The sequence below is a fragment of the Furipterus horrens genome, unplaced genomic scaffold, assembly GCF_987537825.1.
Source record: "Furipterus horrens unplaced genomic scaffold, mFurHor1.1.pri manual_scaffold_6, whole genome shotgun sequence".
Lineage (NCBI taxonomy): Eukaryota > Metazoa > Chordata > Mammalia > Chiroptera > Furipteridae > Furipterus > Furipterus horrens.
This window is the reverse complement of record NW_028327176.1, coordinates 155,405,021-155,427,701: the sequence shown is the minus strand read 5'-3', so window position 1 is coordinate 155,427,701 and position 22,681 is coordinate 155,405,021. Positions and strand designations below refer to the sequence as shown.

General features: G+C 39.2%; 1 protein-coding gene across 1 annotated transcript in view; it reads right to left on the bottom strand.

The window, feature by feature from the left end:
• The window catches only part of DSE (dermatan sulfate epimerase), a 64,845-nt gene that overhangs the window by 20,850 nt on the left and 21,314 nt on the right, over window positions 1-22,681 (bottom strand). Inside the window, exon 2 of the mRNA XM_090280598.1 lies at window positions 21,205-21,673. Coding sequence (XP_090136724.1) covers window positions 21,205-21,620 — 416 coding nt within the window. The 5' untranslated portion in view covers window positions 21,621-21,673. The remainder of the gene's footprint in view (window positions 1-21,204; window positions 21,674-22,681) is intronic.

Below are 22,681 nucleotides of genomic sequence, written 5' to 3'. Positions count from 1 at the left end.
AAGGTTTTGTTGAAGTTGCCTTTTTAAAACAGTGAATTAACTGTGGCTGATTTTATTTTGGGTGCCAATAGGAAATAACACACTGAAGAATTTATTCCACTCAGCCCTGGAAACCTGAAATGCAATCATTAATCACAGACTTGCACTGTTTCCTAATAAAAAAAAAGATGCTTCCTATTATATTTTAGGGACAAATAATCTGAACACTAGAAATACGGAATAAAGTGGCCACCTCAACAAATTAAGAGGTCCCCTCTCTGGAGCTATTCAAGAACACGGATGTATTAAGAAGGGATTCTCTGAAAACAAATCATGTTTATCAGAGTTAGGCAGAGTTTTCAAATTATAAATTACAATGTATTAATAGATTATGAAATTAACATAATGGATTATGAGCAGTATATTTTTAGTGGAATGGAATGGAATGGAATAGAATAGAAAATAGTAGCCTACAAAGCATGATTTAAATGCAAGGGCTGATTTGTGCAACTTTTACTATTTACACATGTAGAGTTCAAGTTACGTGTACATTGGTTGTGATGTCAACTTTAACTCTTACTGTGAGTCACAGTGAAAAAGGTTTGAAAACCACTGTCTCAGAAGGTGAAGATGACACCAAACAAGCAGCCCCTCAGATGCCTCCTGCAGGTGGAGGACCCAGGCCTGGGTTCAGCGTGTGGAACTGGAGTGAGTCCTGGGCTTCCCAGAGCACTTTCCAGCAGAGGGTCTGGTACCAGCACTGGGGGAAAATCCCAGTGTGAGATCATCAGGAAGGAACTCAGGCACCAGAGAAGTTCAAAATGCTCCAGATAGAGGTCAGAAGGTGTTGTATGATGAAAGCAGATACGAAACACCAAATGAGTAGGCAGTCAATGCAAGAACAAAAGAATAATTCATCACTGTGTGGGAGAAACAGCAATAAAACATCTCTCATCCCCCAAGCAATTCCGTGGGGCTCCAGAGAGATAATAAAATAATGCCTATGAACAGCACCCTACACCAATAGTGTTTATTTTATTTCATGTTCTGGGGACACAATTTCAAGAAATACTTCTTAAAAAGTATTTGACAATAAAGTGGGGAAAAGTCAGTTTAGGATTTTTCTTTGTGAATCATAAAAACTTTGGAGATGTGCTATCTCATATGTTGCCACAAAAGAAAATTGATGAATAAATTAAATTATGAGGCAGACTTGTGGGTAGTCTTCAACATGTCATTGTCATTAAACAGTTCCCCAAATTTCACATCTTGAGTTATTTGCCATATTGCAAATAAAAGTTGATCCCATCCCAAATGACAGGCCATGGTAGAAAAGCATAAAGTAAAAGATTAAAACTGGCTTCAGTAAAACTTTAAAATCTTTCCTAAGTCAACAAACTCTCCAAAGAAGGGAAAACAGTAAACTCCATTTGGTTTTTCAAATTATGGCTAAAAGTTTACGGTGAGAAGATAAAGTTTTAGCAATAATTGTGAATTTATTCTTATTTCTTCCTCCCCAGATTTTTTCTTATCATAGTGAATTCACTGTAAAGGAATCGCAGAAACAAACTAATTTCTCACTAAATTGTGACAACCCCAAATCACTATCTGCACTTAATCAAGAATCTTTTTTCTTTTTCTAACTTCAGGAAAACCAGCACGATTAACTCAAGCGGGTGCTTTCCTCTTGAAGCACCACTGTGTGATGTTTCCTTTTGGCTTCACCTCCAGAAAATGATTTGAGGACACCCATGTGGCTGGAATGCCCTGTTAGCACCTTGCTTTTTCTTTTCATGCTTCTGGATGTTATTCATTCATTAACAGTGGGAGGAGACCCACTTCAGTTAAATGGGACCTTCTTTGAATTTTCCTTCTATGTTTTCTAATCCTTAAAAGAAACTATGTTTGTTGCACTTGAGAGTATATTTTGTATCGAATTAATTTTTTTTTTTTTCTGGTGGCAACATTTTTTTTAAGTCACAACCCACTACTGGCAAACAGGAAGTAGCTAAAAATAGTGCTCAAGAGATGTGAACTTGATATCTCCTCTTCAGTCCACTGGCACTTCAAACTCAGTATGTATATCTAGAATCAAACACTTTATTAGCCCTTCCCAACAGCTCCAAGTTTTACAATCTCACTGAAAGATCCCGTCTCCCTCTCAGCATCCCATGAAGATATTTCTTTGTCCTCTTTGTCCTCAAATATTATACAATTGTCAAGTCTTATACATGCTAACTCTTAAACCTTTCTGGAAACCATTATTTCTTCCATTCTCAGAGTCCCTATTCCAGGCTTTTATCTGGATAAACACAAAAGGACTAACCGGTCGGTCTTCCTGGTTTGACCTCTGCAACCCACTCTCCACATGTGGTCAGAGATTCTTCCTTCCTGAAACACAAGTCTGCCACATGGAGAAACCAGTAGCCATTTTATGTCTCCTGATGGGAGCACATACCACCCAAGCTTGTGTCAAACTGAGCTGGAGCAAGTCTTGGTAGCCCGCAGTCAATTTGCGGGAAATACTGAGGGTGGAGGGCCTCACCGAGCTACACCCTGACTGTATAAATCAGCAACATCCAGACTGTGGGACATTGCACAGGTCTTCGAAGGGCTCCAGGTCCTTCCATAGATTAATTGTTAACAAAAGTAAAGGGATGGAGGGAAACTGCTGATAAAAATGACTTTTTAAAAATATATTTTTAATTTATTTTTAGAGAGAGGGGAAGGGAGGAAGAGAGGGAGAGAAAGATCAATGTGTGGTTGCTTCTCGTGTGCCCCCAATTGGGGACCTGACCCACTACCCAGGCATGCGCCCTGACTGGGAATCAAACCGGCAACCCTTTGGTTCACAGGCTGGCACTCAATAAAAATGACTTAAAAGACAACTTTAAAAAAATGAGCAATACTAAACTTGTGCCTACGGATGAACCTGTGAATGAACTATACAGAAACCCAGGGAGGTGATGAGTAAAGAAGTCAGGGCAGTCATTGTCAGGACAGAGGGAGCTGTGACTGGGCTGGGGCCCAGGAAGGGGGTTCTCTGGATGGCTGGCAAGTTCTGTTTTTTTGATCAGTGCTGTGGATACCAGGGCACTTGTATTAGTTACTTTATTAAGCTGCACATGTGTGCATGGTGTTCTATTTTATTTTGCAATGAAAAGTTTAAGAAAACATCCTGCCACACACAAACCTGATCATATCATGGCCCTGTGAAAGCCCTGCACTGGCTTCACAGTGCTTGTAAGGAAAAGTTCAAGTTCCTTCACATGGTGGGCAAGGCCTTGCAGCATCTGGTTCTCCACTCAAAAGCTTGCTCGTCTCCTCCTGACATTAAATTTTCAGTTCTTCTAAAGCACTCTTTCCTTTTGTTTTTTAACTTTTTTAATAGAATGGCTTTATTGAGATATAATCTACATACCACACAAGACAGCCATTTAAAATGCATGGTGCAATAGTTTTTGGCATATTCACAGACATGCGTGACCATTACCAGTTAAATTGAGGACATTTTCATCACCTCAGAAAGAAACCCAACACCCTTTAGTTATAACCCTTCTAGGCTGCCATTCCTACCCTGCTGGGCATTAAGCTGCCACTAATCTACATTCTGTCTCCAAAGATTTCCCTATTCTGGACATTTCATATAAATGGAATCACATAGTATGTGGACTTCTGTTCACTCGGCTTTTAATCCCACTTTGCCTTAAGTCATTTTGGGTACTGTCGTCTTCCATTGTGCTTTGATAACTGTAATTATCCTTGCCTTTTCTCTTCACAAGGCTTATGCTCTCCAAGTCATGGACACCCAGCATACCTTCAATTAGTGTTTGTGAATTTTTGAACCAATTTCTGGTTTTCTTTAAGACCAGGATAAGTTGTCTGTCATGTTTCTCTAAAAAGGGTCACACTGATTCACTTCCACATTAAGGAGTAGGCTGTTCTCTCTTTCCCCACCACTATGATCACGTTAAACATAAATGGTACATATATAGCACGTGCTGTATATAACATGGTACACACTCAGGTCTTTATTCCTGCCCTGAGTCTTTACTAAACTTATATCCATCTGCTCCTACTCTATTCTGTCCAATTTTCAGGAATGCTCCTTAGCAGCCTCCTTGTTTCCTGGTAAAAGAAATCACAGCTACATCACCTCATGGGCACTGGGGTATTAGCAATGGGATGGATCCAGTCTCTGAACACCAGTCACCTCTGCTTGGAACATTCAAACATGCTCCCTTCCTCCTTCACTTGGCTGCATCCTGCATGTCCTTCAGGACCCAACCACAAAGTCTTCCCCAATGCTCCAATTTCAGTGAAGTCTTCCCATTACACACTGTACTCTCCCCTATCACAACATTAACATCAGCATTCACACTGTCCATTAGTTCTAGTTTAAATCTCTCAGAGGTCAACAAATTAAGGCAAGATGTTTAACTTGTCCTCAAATTTTTATATCCCCAATACCTAGCACAATGTCTAAAATAGAATAAATACACAATAAACTTACACAAAATGGATACATGCATACATTTATTATAAATTAAAATGGCCTTTGTTGGCATTAATTTATAAGAACACAATATATGAACAAAATAATCGTTAAGGCTCACACATTATGCCAGGTACTACTTTCATTAACTCACTTAATTTAAACGACACTATGAGGTAAGTATTATCTTTATCACCTATCTGCAGTGAAGAAAGTGAGCCATGGAGAAGTCAGGTAACATGCTCCAGGTCACACAACTCACAAATGGGACTAGAAGACAGGCAGTTCAGCTCCACAGATCTTGCCCTTAATTCCAATAAGTATCATTTCCTATCACCTAATGTCAGTACCACTCATTTCAAAGATTGAAACAGATGGCTTTAAAGTTAAAAAAATTATTGAGTTTATCTGACAGAAAACATTCATGAATATCACATATATGTTTAAAGGCTGGATGACAAAATTCAAGGGAGAAGGAAATACCAAGTGCAGGAGGGGCACTTCAAAGAGCAACTCATCCAAGACTCTCCGGTAAACTAGGTACCAAGATGTCAAATCCTGATATACTTCCTACGGGCCTCTAAGTAGGCCGAGGGTACAACACCTCTGTGATTACAGGCAGACACCAGGAAGTCTGCAGAGTGGAAGTGAGGCCAGACCAATAGCACCCACAGCGCACAAGGCACCAAATCAGATTCAAAGTTGTATACAGATTCAGGACTTCTGCTCTTGGTGAGCTTAGACTCTCCATCAAAATAAGATCATTGAGGAATACAACTACCTCAAAACTGGAAACAACCAGAAGTTCCAGAAAATCAAACTTCATGGAAGTCCTGCAAACAAATATATAAAGAAGAAATACTCATCCAGACAGGTAGGAGGAGCGGAGTTGGGGCGGAGAGAACACGGTGTGGTGGTGGCAGCAGCAGCAGCAGCAGCAGCAGCAGCAGCAGCAGCAGCAGCGGAAGTGGCAGGCCGGCAGAAAGCACAGTCACACGTTTTAAAATCAGGAGGGACACCTGGGGAGCATTCCCAGCTCCTCATTGGACCTTGCAGTTCACACTCCTAGCACTGGGGAAAATCAAGCCTCATTGCTTCTGATGTGCAGACCAGTGGAGGCTGGGCCAGAGGAAGAAATTGCCAGTCTCTTGTCTGAGTTCGCTTGTTTAAAGGGCCCCCACAGCCCTGGAACGTCTACAGACCCACCCACTTGGAACGATGGCCAGGGCAGCAGCTAGAGGGGTGCCAGTCTGGTGCGGAAGTGGGAGGGGTGCCTGGAAGACAGGTGAGTGCTGGGCAAGGGGCATTGTTCCCTCTCACACCCCTTCCCCACATACAGTGCTACAATGTGATGAAACAGGTCACCCTGTACTGATGAATCCCTAAGGCTCCTCCCCTTACAACGTAACAGGAGCGACAGCTCTACCTAAGACACAGAGGCAAACAAACACAGGAGCCTGTCAGAATGAGGAGACAATGAAGTATGGCCCAAAAGGGGAAATGGATCAAGGTTCCAGTGGGAGAACTAAGAGACGAGGAGATAGCCAACCTAACAGATGAGGAGATAGACAACCTAACAGATGCAGAATTCAAAACACTAGTGATAAAGATGCTCACAGGCTTGACAGATATGCTTGAGTAAGGCAAACGCATAAGGGAAGAAGTGACGGCTATGCTAAGTGAAATGAAGGAAAATCCACACCAAACCAATGGTGAAAGGAAGAAAACTGGGGTTCAAATCAATGGTTTGGAACATAAGAAAAAAACAATCAACCAGTGCAGAATGAGGAGAAAGAATTGAGAAAAATGAGGAAAACTTCCCAAATTTTGTGAAGGAGCTGGACATATAGGTCTGGGAAGCATGGAGGGTCCCAGGCAAGCTGGATCCAGAGGGGACCACACCAGTACGCATCATGATTGAGATGCCAAAAGTGAAAGATAAAGACAGAGTCCTGGAGGCAGAAAGAGAGAGGCGGAGAGTTGCCTACAGGGGGGTGCCTCTAGGAGTATTAGCTGATTTCTCAGAGGACACTTTGCAGGCAGAAAGCGACTGGCAAGTAGTATTCAATGTAATGAAAGGCAATCTACAACCAGGACTACTCTATCCAGCAAGGCTATCATTTGGAATGGAAGGGCAGATGAAGTGCTTTCCAGACAAGGTAAAGCTAAAGGACTTCATCATCACCAAGCCATTATTATATGAAATGTCAAAGGGACTTACTCAACGAAAAGAAGATAAAAACTATGAACACTAAAATGAAAACACAACTATCAACAACTGAATCTAAAAAATAAAAACAAAATCCAACTAAGCAAACCAGAATAGGAACAGAATCATAGGTACGGAAATCATTTGAAGGATTATCATTTGGGAGGGGGGAGGGGGAGAAATAGGGATATGGTGCAGTGATTAAGAAGCATAATCAATTAGTACAAAATAGTCAGGGGGAAGTTAAAAATAATATAGGAAAGGGTGAAGCCAAAGAAATTATATGCACGACCCATGGACATAAACTAAGGAGGGGTGGGACTGCTGGAGGAAAGTGGGGTACTGGGCAGAGGGGAGCAAAGGGGAAAAAATTGGAACTACTGTAACAATATAATCAATAAAATATACTAAAAAATAAAATAAAAATAAGACCATTTATTCATTTAATCACTATATCTTTATTTTTTTTGCTGTTGAATAGTATTTTTTTTAATTTTTATTTTTATTGTTTTTCTGTTCCAATTGTCCCACTTTTTCCCTCATTGCTATTCCCCACCCAGCGCACCCCTTCTCCCACGGTTCATCCTGACCCCGTTTGTCCATGTTCATGAGTTATTTATATTAGTTCCTTTGCTAAACCCTTCCCCTACTTAGCCCCCCCCCCCATAACTGTTACTCTGTTTCTTGTTCAATTTTGTTCATTTATCTGTGTTGTTCATTAGTTTCCTGTATTGGGTGATAGCATATGGTATTTTTCTTTCATTGCCTCGTTTATTTCGCTAATCATAATTCTCTCTAGTTCCATCCATGTTGTCGCAAATGGCAGGAGTTCCTTCTTTCTTTCTGCTGCATAGTATTCCATTGTGTAAATGTACCACAGTTTTTTAATCCACTCATCTACAGATGGGCCACAGCAATCTTGAGACAGAAGAACGCAATAGGAGGACTCACAATACCTGACATCAAACTATACTACAAAGCCACTGTAATCAAAACAGCCTCGTACTGGCATAAGAACAGACATATAGATCAATGGAACAGAATAGAGAGCTCAGAAATAAACCCAGGCCTCTATGGTCAACTAATATTTGACAAAGGGGGAAGCAACATAAAATGGAATGAGAAGTGCCTCTTCAACAAATGGTACTGGAATAACTGGACAGGGACGTGCAAAAAAATGAAACTAGACCACCAACTTACGCCACACACCAGAATAAACTCAAGATGGATCAAAGACTTAAATGTAAGACGTGACACCATAAAAATCCTAGAGGAAAACATAGGCAGGAAAATTTCAGGTATCCCACATAACAATATTTTCACTGATACATCTCCTAAGGCAAGGGAAATAAAGGAAAAAATAAACAAATGGGACTACATCAAACTAAAGAATTTCTGCTCAAAATCACTGTATCTTATTAGTGCCTTTGTGGCCAATATAATATATTTGGCTCTCAGGACTTGACAGCAACATGTGATGATGGTGCTGCCCTCAATAAGCTTATGTGTCAATGGAGGCAAACACATAAATCAAGAATTAAGTATAGGAGAAGCATCTTGTATGAGTTTTGCTTAGGTTCCTTGCCATATCTGAATCACATTGGCAAAGGTATGAGTAGAAGCTGGACTTCAGGAGGTTTCTAGAAAGAAGTTTCTCTAAGGACACATCTTGAAAACATACACTCCTGATGAGAGAACAAGGTAAGTAACCCAGTTCTTTTTGCAAACCAATGAGTCATATGAAAAATAGTATCTGAGGGATTTGAGAGGAGCAGAGGCTAGAGAAAATGTTACGGAAGGAGGAGAAATTAACTGGATCCTGAAGTCTGGGTAGGTTTGGAGGGAGAGAAGGGATGGATACCTCTGGGATCCTTGCAGCAGAAAGGCCAGTTTAGGACTTGTCTATGAATGTATTGCCACCAGACTCAGAGCAGAGTTGAAAATGTCAGTGCACATGGTCCAAGTGGACCACTGGGGAGATGTACATCAATGCCTGACAGTGAAAAGCCTAAAACACTAAAATCACAAAGTTCTAGAAAAAAAGACTCTAAAAATGTGTAAGCTCTGGATGGAGATGTGTTTTACAGTGATGGTGATGAGGTCAACCTTTTTTTACCACCTGAAGATACTTCTTCCCTAAGAGCTCACCCACGTTCCGCAAGAAAACAAACAATTAACAACATGTACTCACAGAGTAGCAGGAACTAAGAACAGAATAAAGAGGAGGGAGAAAAATAGGGGGAGAATAAAGGGGATGGAGAATGACTCAAAAAGGCATGTGAAAAAGGGAATTATCTCTTCTCTCCCACAAACCCCTTCTCTTCTATCTTATCTGCAGCACCACAGAGCAGTCATTTACCCAAGATTAAAACCAAGTATCATTCTTTACACCTCCCCTTCCTTGACCATTTAAATCTTAGTGTGCCTCAGAATCATATGGGGAACTTGTTAAAAGGGAAGTTCTTTGGCCTACTCCAAGAAATCATTTACTCAGTCTGGGCAGGGCCCAGGAATCTGTCTTTTTGAGACTATCTAAGTGATTCTCATGAAAGAATCATACTTTGAGAAAAACTATCCCTTATCCAATCAACCTCTATGTAGAATCTCCCTCCTAAATGTCTTAAATTCATCCCGCCTTCTCGCCACAGTACTGTCTTAATTGTGGTTTTCATCTCCTTCCTAGGCTAATATTATATGAGCACCTACCAAGTTCCCTTCCTCCCGATTTCTCACCTGCAGGCCATTTCACACACAAAGCTTCTAAACCACAGGTTTAAGTGGGATTAGCACTGATCCAGCCCCTGTGTCTCCTCCTGCAGTCCTATGTCAGCATGTTGACACGGGAAAGGGAAAGGGAAGATGGACAAGTAGCTGTGTTAAGCACGGCTAACCTACATTTCCTTAATGGATATGGCAGAGGGAGATGAAGAGGTAAAAATCCATTCTGATGATAACTAAGGTAAAATGAACTACCTGGCTTTATGATACTCCGTGGGCATACACCTGTCATCATTACTCTCTAGCAGTTATAAATGTCTATATGGCACTAGTAAGAACTTAATGCCAGCAAGAGCCTATTCTTTTTTTAATTTTATTTTTCAATTACAGTTTGTATTCAATATTATTTTCTATTAGTTTCAGGTGTATAACGTAGTGGTTAGACAATCATATACTTTACAAAGTGGTCCCTGATATTTCAAGTGCTCACCTGGCACCACGCAGTTATTACAGTATTATTGACTACGTCCCCTATGATGTACGTTATATTCCTGTGACTATTTTTAACTACAATCTGTAATTCTTAACCTCTTCACCTTTTTCACCCAGCCTCCCAACCGTCTCCACCTGGCAACAGTTTGTTCTCTGTATCTATGAGTCTGTTTCAGTTGTGTTTACTCATTTATTTTGTTCTTTAGATCCCACATATAAGTGTAATCATATGGTATTTGTCTTTCTCTGAGTAGAGCCTATTCTTAAGTGGTATTGAAACTGAATAGTTATTTCACTTCATAGATAAAGCCAATTTTAAAAATATAATTATAAAGCATTACTGAAATAGAATACAGACATGAGGTCTGTCCAGAAAGTATCAAGCCATGTAATATGAAAAACATCGTTTATTGAAGAAGGTACAAGAAACACTGTACATAGGACAGTGACACCTCAGTTGCCTTCAAGGTTGGGACCTCACAGTTCTGTCAATCTCCATCAGCTTCCCCGTCGTATTTTTCTGTATCTCATTGATGGTCTGAAATCTCTTCCCTTGCAATGGTGATTTTAGTTTTGGGAAAAGCCAGAAGTCATGGGGCAACAAATATGGGGTGTAGAGAGGCTGACTCACCTTGTTGATATGATGTTTCACCAAAAAACTGCACAACACGTGATGCATGAACAAGCACATTGTCGTGATGCAGTTGCCAGTCACCAGTTGCTCATAACTGCAGCCATTTCGACAAATTGCATCTTTCAAGTGATGAACATTGAGGTAGAATTCATTATTAATTGTCTGGCCTGGAGGGGCATACTCAAGATGGACAATGCCTTTCCAATCAAAAACACAGTTAACATGGTCTTGATCTTTGTTTTTTCCCCTCAGGATTGATGCTTTATCTTTTTTTTTTTTTTAATTTTATTTTTTTGTTTTTCAATTACAGTTGTCCCATTTTTCCCCATTGCTCCCCCCTCCACCCAGCCCATCCCTTCTCCCACAATCATATCCCTCCCCATTGTCCATGTCCATGAGTCATTCATACATGTTCCTTGACTAAACCCTTCCCTTACTTATCCCCCTTCTCTGCCTCCCCACTCCCCCCATTGACTGTTATTCTGCTCCTTGTTCTATTTAGTTCATTTGCTTATGTTGATGTTGTTTTTTAGTTTCCTGTATTAGGTGATATCATATGGTATTTTTCTTTCAACATGGTCTTGATCTTGGTGTGACTTTGCTGCACCTTCTTCGGACACAGAGAACCAGGCAACCTCCAATGGGATGACTGCTTCGTTTCCAGATCATGGCTGTAGACCCACCCTTAATCTCCAGTTATGACCTTCTTGAGGAAATCTGGCTCACTGGTAGTGGTTCGAGTCAAGTTATTATCAACTGCAGCATGATGTTGCTTCTGCTCTGGTAGCAGAAGCCACAGAACAAATTTTGTCATGACATGTTTCATGCCAAGATTCCTGAGTCAAAATCTCAGACACGGTAGTTTTGGAATCCCCAGATCAGCTTCTAGCTCTCTCACAGTCAGTCACCAGTCTTTGTCTTTGTTGACTGCAGTCTGTACATGTTCAACATTCTAAGATGCCCTGCTTGTTGCAGGCCTTCCAGAACGTGGATCACTTTCAACCGATTCTCGACCATCTTTGAAGCGTTTGTGCCACACTTTTATTTGCACTGCACTCATTGCATTGTCCCCGAAAGCTTTCTGAATCATCCAAATAATGTCCGTGGAGGAATGTTCAAGCCTAACACAAAACCTGATGCAGAGTTGTTGCTCTACTCACTCGGTCATTTTGAATATGACGGCCACACAGCACACATGCTCACTCAATAGCATCTACTGCCCCCACTGACTAGTACAGTGAAGCTGTCATTGTTCACGCATGTGCATTCTAGTCCACTCTCCTTGGCTGCCAGGTTACATGGATGTCCTGCACACTATTCTCACCATATTAACAATGGCTGTACTTTTTCTGGATAGATCTTGAAAATGTAGCACTTACCAACTAACATTTTCCCTCAAGATATGGGGCAAGGAATGCACAAAATTTGAATAAACTTCATTACTGGAAAGTTTTCAATAAGAAAAATTTAAGAGCCAAATTTAAAGACTATGTTGAACTTAATATATCCAGGTCTTCACATATATAGGGCACTAATTTAGAACCCACCAAAAGGAGGAAAATTCCCCTGGCCTAAGGCACAGCTCCCTCAGGCAATTCTGAAAGTCCACACATTATTTCAAAAGGCAACAAATGACACTGGAAGGGCAAGAGGTAGGAGAGAGTGAGTCACTCATCACAGAGACCTGTTGAAGTCAGACCAATACTGATTCTTAGGGTCAAACAACAAACAGATCCCACAAAGGAAATTAACTTCGGATTTCTTTTCAATTGTGTATTATTATTGCTTTTGTACCGTACCTTCAATTAGTTGTTAGGAAGAAGCCTTATTAAAACTACTTTATTCTCCCTTGCATTTGCAAGAGATGGAACATAATTTGCCTGACAGGTATTGAAGAATCATACTGAGATGCTAGATAATTTGCACAGCTGACTTCACCTCTCCCTTTGTAACTCTTCACATGCTTCCTCCTGCCACAGGTCACCTGACCTCAATCCTTGCCCAGTGACCAGGTTCCTCAAATGTGTTTCTATAAATTTTAAAGAATCAATCATCATTAAAAGCCTTGTAGTCGCCAGTTTTAACCTTTTATCTCCAAAGCTCTGAAGCAGAGTAAAAGGGGATAACTTCTTTAGATCACAAAATGAAAGAAACAGAGAGGCAGAAAGAGAGAGAGGAGGAAGAGTAAAAGGGAGGAACATGATTGAGAACAAGCCAGAGGAATTAGGGGTTGGGGTTTCTGAGAGTCCAGCATTTGTTTCTGTGAGTCCACTGGATTTGTTTCCTTGAATGCAATGGATTCCAGGAGCATTCTGGGATCATCCTCCCAGTCAAGAGAGGAAACCCTGATATTCATGGTGCTGTAGCTCCACATGTCGGGTCCCAGCTATATCCTCCCTCACTTTGATTCCCAGCTTTAACGTGCAAGTTAGAAAAGCAAAAAGCTTGCAAAAATAGTTGTAGTGAAGTGCATCTGGCACTCAGCAGGACAGGCTGAGCAAGACAGGCACACTCATCATTTTGGAATGTGCAGAAATGAAACGGATGGGTCCATTCAATTTGCCAGACTCTTCTTTCTCTTTTTCCCTCTTTATTATTTTATTTTATTTTGCAAATACATCCTCAGTTGTCACTCCCTAGAAACTTGTAGTTCACAGATAAGGATTTAATACACAGTCTGTTGCGAATAAAAATATAATTACTTCTCTGTCCAAAAGTTTAACTTCCTTTGTTTCCCTCACTGTTGATTTCCTTAGCGGACTGGCTCCAATGCAAGAATGAAGTAATTTCTTTCCTCTGTGATTTATTTTCTGACAATAAGCAAAAATGCCATAAAGCATGGGGGAAAGAATGATTCACAATGACTACTTCTCAAACACACAACTCCAGAGTGATCAAGTAGGTCAAGTATTGTGTATCAAGAAACTTGAATAAAGCTGCGTGTTCATAGGTATTTCAGAGTAGAAACAGTAAACCTTTTATTAAAACTATGTGCCAGCACAATGCTCAGGGCTTTACATGCATTATCTTATTTAGTCCTTGGAACAATCTTACTGATACATAGGAAGAATCACCCACATTTTTTTGTAGGTGAAGAAACGGAGGTTTACAGAAGTTAAGGAACCTGCCAAAGGACCCCTGGCTAATAAAAGGGCAGTGAAGATGCAAGTGCATCTTTGCCTCCAAAGACCACTATGCTAGGCCTATACCCCATGGTTGACAACACTTACACAAAAGTCCCCAAAGCCTGCAGATTGGAAGTGCACACTATCAACAAGAGCTTACACAACAAATCATTTCCGCTACAATCCTACCTTCAATCTCTTTTAAATGCATTAATCATATTATTAAGTAAAATACGGTCAACCTAACTGCCCTTTTCTTAAATGATTCAAGATCTATACGGTTTTCCAATAACCATTTGAGTGAGTTTCTTGTCTGCTTTCAGCGGTAGAAGATGACGTACTGTAAGAACTTGCCGAGGACTGTAATGTCAAGCTCACAACTCATCTATTGAGAACTAGGCTGAGATAGACAATGTATAGGGAGGCTGCCTGATAGATACGCAGTCATTTTGTTTTTCTATATATACAAAATTCTACTGAAGGAATAGGCTAGACTCAGGGGGAAACAGTGGCCAGTGGCTTAATTGTATGCTCTTCCCCTCCACTTTATTTAAGGGAATTTTACTTTGGAAATCCTCCTCTCAGGATGTTACAATATTCATTCATTCCCTCGACAGAAATACACCTGATGTCGGGATAAACACATGCGCAGAACAGACATGGTCCTGCCCTCAGTCTAGTTTGGTGTAAAGAGAACAGCACTGTACAACTCATCACATTATCACGTAAGGATGTTTCTGAGACTGCTGTGAAGATTCTTCATGAAAACCCCAGGAGAAATTTCTGTTAGATCCTTGGGTCCAAAATAGCAGTTCTACACTGATCTGTTTTTAATCCCAAGGACACTGTATACTGAAAACTAACTGAGCCTTCTTTCTCTGATGCTAAAAATCTCAGAGCCCACTTGTGGCCCACTCCTGGTACAGAAGATGCATTTCAGCAACTACCTCATTCCTAATGCAGCTGATGCCCCTAATCTTTTTCTCCCCTTTTCTTTTCTAGCTACTTCTAATTTGAATCTTGTATTTTATGTTTCCTTAATCTTCTGAGGGAAAGGCAAAGTAGAAATAAGTATAAATAAATACATACAAACCTAAATGTTATAAAAATTTTAGGAAAGTAGAATAATATGTGTTGACTCCAAAAACTCATCATAGAAACTGACTTTATGGACATCGCTTTTAAATCTCTACTAAGAACTGCTTTCATTACTTTGCTACCTTACAGTTGTAGCTCTTGAGGAAAAAAAAAAAAACAATGAAAGATTTTTAGTTATTTAGAGTTCAATTGTGCTCTTTTTCTTAACTATGTCAGAACTGAATGCACAAAGCAACCATTTATAAATGAGAATACCCCCACGTTCCAACTGGCATACACAGAACTTGTTCTAGTGACTAGGTGATAGTATATAAAAAGTGAATTCATTTTAAGTGCAATAAAATGCATTTTCTATTGTTACCAGCCCTAAATTTATGATCTCAGCTCATTAAGCATACTTAAAATGGTTGCATATTAAATTCTAGCCATGCTTTTACCTAACACAGAACCAACTACAACCCAAACCTCATTTAGAAGATGAGATCTATAGGGGGAAGAAGGCTTAATTCAGAAGTCAAAGACATTATTCATTGTGTAAAAACTAATTTGCCCTTACATATGTGTGTGTGTGTGTATGTATATATGTTAAAACATCTTTTAAAATTTGAGTTTTAGAACCAAGTTAAGAGCAAGCATGAATTACTTTTATTGTTATGAAGACTATGAGCATCCGCAGAAGGGAGAACAGAGGAGAGCGAGCTTCTGCAATGGGATGTGGGCATCTCTGCAAAGGCGGACACAGCACATCACTGGTCAGTCTCCTTTTTCTGTGGTGCCAAATCACCACATCATTACCAGTCTTAACAGATTTCTTTTCAGCTTTGCAGTACATTGTATCAGATGGACACATGACGGGATTAGTAGAACTAAAGAACATTTTTCATTTAACTTTTCTTTAACAATGGCCCAAGATTCATAAATAAGTGAATCTGTAAATGTGATCTTTATTTACGAAATACTCAACTGAAATGAACCACATTAAAAATGAGTATTCATGCTTATCTCAGACACAGGTCTTTCTAATAACAGACAAAAGACACATCATTGTTACTTCCCCCTAAGCCTTCTGCACTGGCATTACCATCAGATTCTTAGACGGACAAAGAAAGGCCCCAGGGGACCATCGCTGAAAGTTTTAACAGAACAAAGCCAAAAGGAAAATTTTATGAGCTTTGATAGCAATCTGAACAAAAAAGGAGTAAAATCTCCAAATAAATGCCAAACATTTATTTCCTTAGAGCCTACATATACCAAATTATAAACCAAACAGGGTCTAGTGCTAAGTAAATAATGGTAACAATCCTTATTATTGATATTCTTATTTATTGGAGGTTTACTACATGACAGAAACTGTGCTAAGTACTTTACACTGTCTCACTTAATCCTAATAATCCTATGAAGTAGATACTGCTGTTATTATCACTATATACAGTAGCCCACTAAGACTCAGACAAATTAGGTAAACTAGTCCTAAGTAACAGAGCTGAAGATTGGGGAGCAGGGTTCCAATCCTGGCAGCGTGACTCCAGAACTGGCACTTTCTCCTGCACTGGAGTGCAGCGTGACACAGACCTTTACATATGTCATGCATGTACACTCATTTCTGAAAACAAGATATAGCCCTAGCTTAGGTTTCAAATACCTAACGTTTGCACCCCTTACCCTAGGTGCAAATTATACAGTCACAGGGGCTATTTCTTCATCTTTGAATCCGCAGACCCCAGAACAGTGCATGACACAACAGATGCTCAATAAAATGTTTGTTGATTAAGTCAATCAACATGATTTGGTTACTGGTTTTCCAAAGAGTAGAAATGTTCTTCAAGGAAATGGCAAATGTATTCAATCTGATGAAGCCATTGTAAAGTTCTTTTTAACTCCAGAAGATTAATTATTGATTATTGATCTTTTGTAAATAAGTGCTGGTCTTTTATTTTCCTTCTGAAACTAAATACAGTATTCCCTCACTTATCACAGGTGTTACGTTCCAGACCCCTCCGTGAAGTAGGACCCTTACCTTTATTCTACACTCTTAAACCTACATAACTTTAACAACATACGTATACAGTACCGCAAAATCCTGCGATATAGTGAAAAACCCACGATAAATAATTAAATATAATATTTTTTAAAATCCCGTGATACAGTGAGGCTGCGATAAGTGAACCGCGATATAGAGAGGGACTGCTGTATAGGTGAACTATCGTAAGATAGTGACCATACCCACAACATACTTCTTTGTGCATAGTGGGGACATATGATTTAGTTGATTTAAACAGATAGTTAAACTATAAAAACATTTAACAGTGTTTTAAGTTGTCAAAAAGTGATTATGTTCAGCTACAAATTTAAGTGAAAATTTAAGAGTCCAGGGATTAGGTGTGCTAGCTTTTGGAAAGTTAAAATTTCCAAAAATCATTAAAAACGAAGTCTAGTAACAGTACTTGCCAAGACAAAATGTTCCAGTAGCTCAAATTTTTATGCTAGGATCATTTTTGGAGCTAGAAACTAGATGTAAAGATAAATTCTCAATTTCTGGTCTTCAGCTTCTAAGAGGTCAAGCAAAAGAAGTCAATTGTTCAGACTGTTTTTCAGATTACTGGATAATGACATAGAGTTATACCTATTTTTATCAATACTAACATGAATAAAGTACTAGTATTCTAGTAAGTTTCTATACATTTCCAATAACTAGTAAACCTAAACCTGCAGAAACTATATAAAGATTGTCATTTTTACTGGAAGTCATTTATTCTCCTTTTGTGATTAGGAGTGTAATCCTCTCGGTAATAGGATTCATTCGAGCTGATATATGCCTGAATGTTTAATATTATAGTATACAGAACTGTACTAGTCATGCAATTCTCTAAATGTTATTATATTTGTGCTAAAAAAAAAACCTCCACTAAAAAAATGCCACTTCACAGTCATCTACTCTTTTATGAGGTCAAATAGATGGCTTTTTACAGTAACTACCTCTAGGGAACATTTCACCAGTATCTTAACTGTCAAATTTCACTATGTATATAAAAAATCTGGTGGGGGAGGGAGAGCTTTAAAAGAAAAAGTACCCTTGTAAAACAACAAAATTTTTTTCTATTTTCTTTTTTTAATTTCTGAGAGGTGGAGGGTGTGGTGGTGGGGAGACAGAGAGAGCAAGCTCTGTTGTTCCACTTATGTATGCATTCATTGGTTACTCTCGTTACGTTCCCTGACCCAGGATCAAACCCACAACCTTGGTGTATGGGAACAACTCTAACCAACTGAGCTACCTGGCCAGGGCCAACAAAGGCTTTTGTTTTTTATTTCCCTAAATAAATATGCTTGTCATTTTTAACTAGCTACACAATGTCAAGTAATTATAACATGATAATATAATCTTATAGTTCAAATATCAAATAAATTTTCATACATCTTTTATTTTCTTTGCTGGTGTCAATAGAATAAGATCAGTTATTTAGTGCCAAAGTCAAAAACTATTGCATACATGGTTCATCAATGAAACAAAAATTTTAAAAAGGTTCTTTTCAATCTCAAATATTATAAAGTCTTCAAAATGACTAAAGATACCCAATAAGCCATAAAAATCAGCTCTGATATGGATTTAATGCCAAGTCTTCCATAATCTTTTTCATTAAGAAATTCTAGAAAATCCTTCAAACTCTATAGGCAAACAATAGTCTTTACTATATTGGCAAAACTTTAGGAAGAATTTTAAATTCCTTTACCCTATTAGCAAAATTCAGGAGGCTGACAAACTACCATTCCTCAACCCCATGAAATATAAGGTTTCACTCATGGGAGATAAAACTCATCACAGCATTAAATACATTCACTGATTTTCCTAAGCATTTAATAATGAACTCTCTCTAGCCCTATAACAAGTAGAAATTTATGAATTTTAAAAGGATATTTCATATAGTTTGTAAATTTTTTAGTGCAATTGATCCATGAATATGTATTAAAACAGTTTAAATAAGAATACCCACTACAACTTCCAGCCAAGATGGAGGCCTAAACTGACACGCTCTGTCTCTCTCCACAACTAAGAAGGAATACAACTACTGCAAAACCAGAAATAACCAGAAGTTCCAGAAAACAAAGCTACATGGAAGTCCAACGTATGAAGTTATAAACAAGTGGTGCTCATCTGGACGGGTAGGAGGGGCAAAGCCAGGGCAGAGAGGTCAAGCTGTGCGGACGGCAGAAAGCTGTGGCGATGGTGGCGGGACAGCGGTAAGCACAGACACCTGTATTTAAGGGGAGGCAAGAAGCGCCTAGGAGCACCCCTGGCTGCAGACCAGACCCATCAGCTCTCGATTCCAACACCTGGGAAGGCAGACCCCCATTGCCTCGGACTGTGAGGGCCAGAGAGCGTGGGGATGGAGGAGGAGGCTCCCAGAGAGTGAACGACAGGTATCTATCTTGGACCCTCACCCCACGCAAAACATCACAGTGTGGTGAGAAGGGTCTCCCGGTTGTGATGAGTGCACGGGACTCCGCCCTTATAGCGTAGGTGTGACAGCCCTGCCCAGGAAGCAAAGGTAAATGCAAAACTGGCAGGATGGCACAGATCATGACAGAGATCCCAATCACACAGCTGACCAGACAGCAAATATATAATCTAATGCCTCAGCAGATAGGAAATCTTTCTGAGGCTCAGTTCAGAGCTTCATTTATACGAATGCTTACAGATCTAACAGCAGATCTTAAACAAGATGGGGAAGGAATGAAGGCTAACCCTGCTGAAATGAATGAAAACACATAAAAAACTAGTGGTAAGGCAAAGAAAACCAGGATGAAATCAACAAATTGGAACATAGGGAAGGAACAAACAGCCAAACAGTGCAGAAAGAAGAAATGAAAAGTGAGGAAAATGAGGAGAGTTTCAGAAACCTATGGGACAGCTATAAGCAGGCCAACATCTGAATCATAGGGTTGCCAGAAGGCAAAGAAGAAGAACTAGAAATTTTAAAATTATGTGAAAAAATAATGAAGCAGAACTTCCCTAATCTGGGGAAGGAAATAGTCTTACGGGTCCAGGAAGCACAGAGAGTTCCAGAAAAACTGGACCCAGGGAGAACCACACCAAGACACATTTTAATCAAAATGTCAAAATTTAAGGATAAAGAGAGAATCTTAAAAGCAGCAAGAGAGAAGAAGAGACTTATGTACAAAGTGTCCCAATAAGACTATCAGCTGATTTCTCAAAAGAAACTACAGGCAAGAAGGGGCTGGCAAGAAATATTCAAAGTAATGAAAAGCAAAAACCTACAACCACGATTACTCTATCCAGAGAAGCTGTCATTCAGAATAGAAGGGCAGAGAAAGTGCTTCCCGGACAAAGTAAAACTGAAGGAGTTTATCAGATCCAAACCACTGTTATATGAGATGTTAAAGGGACTTGTTTAAGAAAAAGAGAATCAAAACTATGAACATTAAAATGAAAACTGTATCACAATAACCAACAACAGATGCTAGGGAATCAAAACAAAGGCAAACTAAGTAGGCAACGAGAGTGGGAAAATAATTATAGGTATGGGGAACATTTTGGGGTGAGGTCAGCAGGAGGAGGAAGGGAAAGGGAGGGAGATGGTACAGGAATTAAGAAGCATAGTAGGAGGGAGTGGACTAGACAGGAAGAGGTTGAGAAGAATTATGTGCACAACCAATGGGCATGGACTAAGTGGGGAGGGACAACTGGAGGGAGGGAATACCCACTGAATCTCTAATTTAATCAATTCATCCATATCTTTTTGGAAGCAAGTAGATACATTAATTATAAACAAACAAAATATAGTTAAACCAGTCAAAAAGAGACATGAAGTTTGTCCTCAAATCTGAATTTCTGAATGTAAATTATTACATAATAAGATTCCTCACACAATTATACTACAATACTGGTTTTCCTACAGGTTTGGATAATTTGTTAGCAATTAAATAAAATCTTGTTCATAAACTGCAAGTTAATTCCATCATATTTACTTTTAGCTCCAATTATCATAAAAATAAATTTTATCATGCAAATGAATTTTAATTGGCTGAAATGTCTTGCTGAATAAAGGTTTTAACCACTTAGGGGGGAGTCGATCAGAACCTAAGGCCAAATGACAGTAATATGCACGTATATTGATACTTTTTAAAAAAGATGAAAAAAATTCTCAACAATAAAAATGGTACTGTTTACTCAATTCAACAAATTATTTTTTCTTTGGTTAGGCTGTATCTAAATATTTTCCGTCTAACTTTAAACACGGACGTTTACCATGTTTAAAGTCTTTTGAAACTATGAGAAGCCCCTGGTAACAGAAATAACAAGTAACTCCTCCCTTCACACACACACACATACACGCAGGTATGGGAAAATCTGGTCTCTTGAGATTTCATCTGAATATAAATTCATTTCTTTAAATTGCAGAGTTAATACAGTAAGAAGAAAAAGACAAAAATCTACCAACTAGGCTGAGCTGCCATCCTCTCCATGTAGTCTTTGGCCATGTCTCGGGCTTCAATGTTCTCAGGATACAGCACACAGTACATCGCCAAGGCACCCAAATTGTTGCCGTAGATTTCATTCCAGCGGGCACTGTAGTCCTTGGGATCCCAAGGAGGCAGGTACTCCAAGGGGCTAGACAGCATGGTATGTACGGCCTCAGTGAGCCGGGCAGCAATGTGTGCGTGCGAGCTGGTGGCCCTGAGCTGGAGCTCTGTCACCTCCGCCCTGGAAAAGTACAGCATTGGGTGGCTGTCATAGTTGGCATTGGTGAAGGGAATCATGACTTCTGGGTTTTCGTCACTGCTGTAGGCTGACACAAAGCAGAACAAAGATATGAAAAACACACTGGGAGCCCCCCGTGTGTGAGTCCTCATCGTGGCATCAGATCTCCAAATCTCCAAGGCAGCCAAACCATCTTTGAAGGATACTATAGGAGGAAAAAAAAAAAAAGAGATATGTTAACCAAGGAAACATTATAAAGTAGAAACATGGTAGATAGCAACTTCACTAGGAAAAGGTCTAACACTCATATTGAAAAATAAAGCATATGAATTTAATTTTTTTTCTTTTTAAACCATGTATATGCTTTATTTTCTACTGAATGTATTGGGGTGACATTGGTTAATAAAAGTATATCGATTTCAGGTGTACAATTCTATAATACACCATCTGTATATTGTCTTGTGTGTTCACCACCCCAAGTCTCCTTCCATTACCATTTATACCCCTCTATACCTTCTTGTACCTCCTCCCACCCACAACAAGATTTAAACTAGAAAAATATTTATTGAAACCTAATAATTTATAATTAATTAGTCATGATACATGATGCATGTATTCATTGTGGAAAACAGAACTTTGGACTTGGAGAAACAGTATAATATTGGGTTGGCCAAAAAGTCCATATGTTTTGTTGGTTTTTTTTTTGCAAAATAAAAGACATGTATTTTCATTTTCACCAATAACTTTATTGATTCTGGTATTTTGAGTATGTCGGCTATCTCCCACCTGGTATAAAATTGATAGTTCTCAGTTAATGTCTCAATTTGATCGTTATCAACTTCAACTGGTCTACCTGACCATGGAGCATCCATTGTCCAGTGAGAAATCTCCAGCATAAAACTTTGCTAATCACTTTTGGCACATTCAATCAGTCACAAAATCTTTTCCATACACTGCACAAATCTTTTTTGGCATTTCAGTTGTGTTTTTACCTTTCTTGAAATAATAAAGCATAATATGCTGAAAATGTTGTTTATTTTCTTCCATCTTCAATATTAAAATGGCTACAGAAAAATTCACCAATTTTGGTACGATTTTTTAAATGCACGCTGATATGACAGCTGTCATAATACAATCTAACAAAATTCTTTCGAATGAAGTTAAAGACAACTAAGCACTACTAGAGCCATCTTACAGAAAAAAACAAATGAAC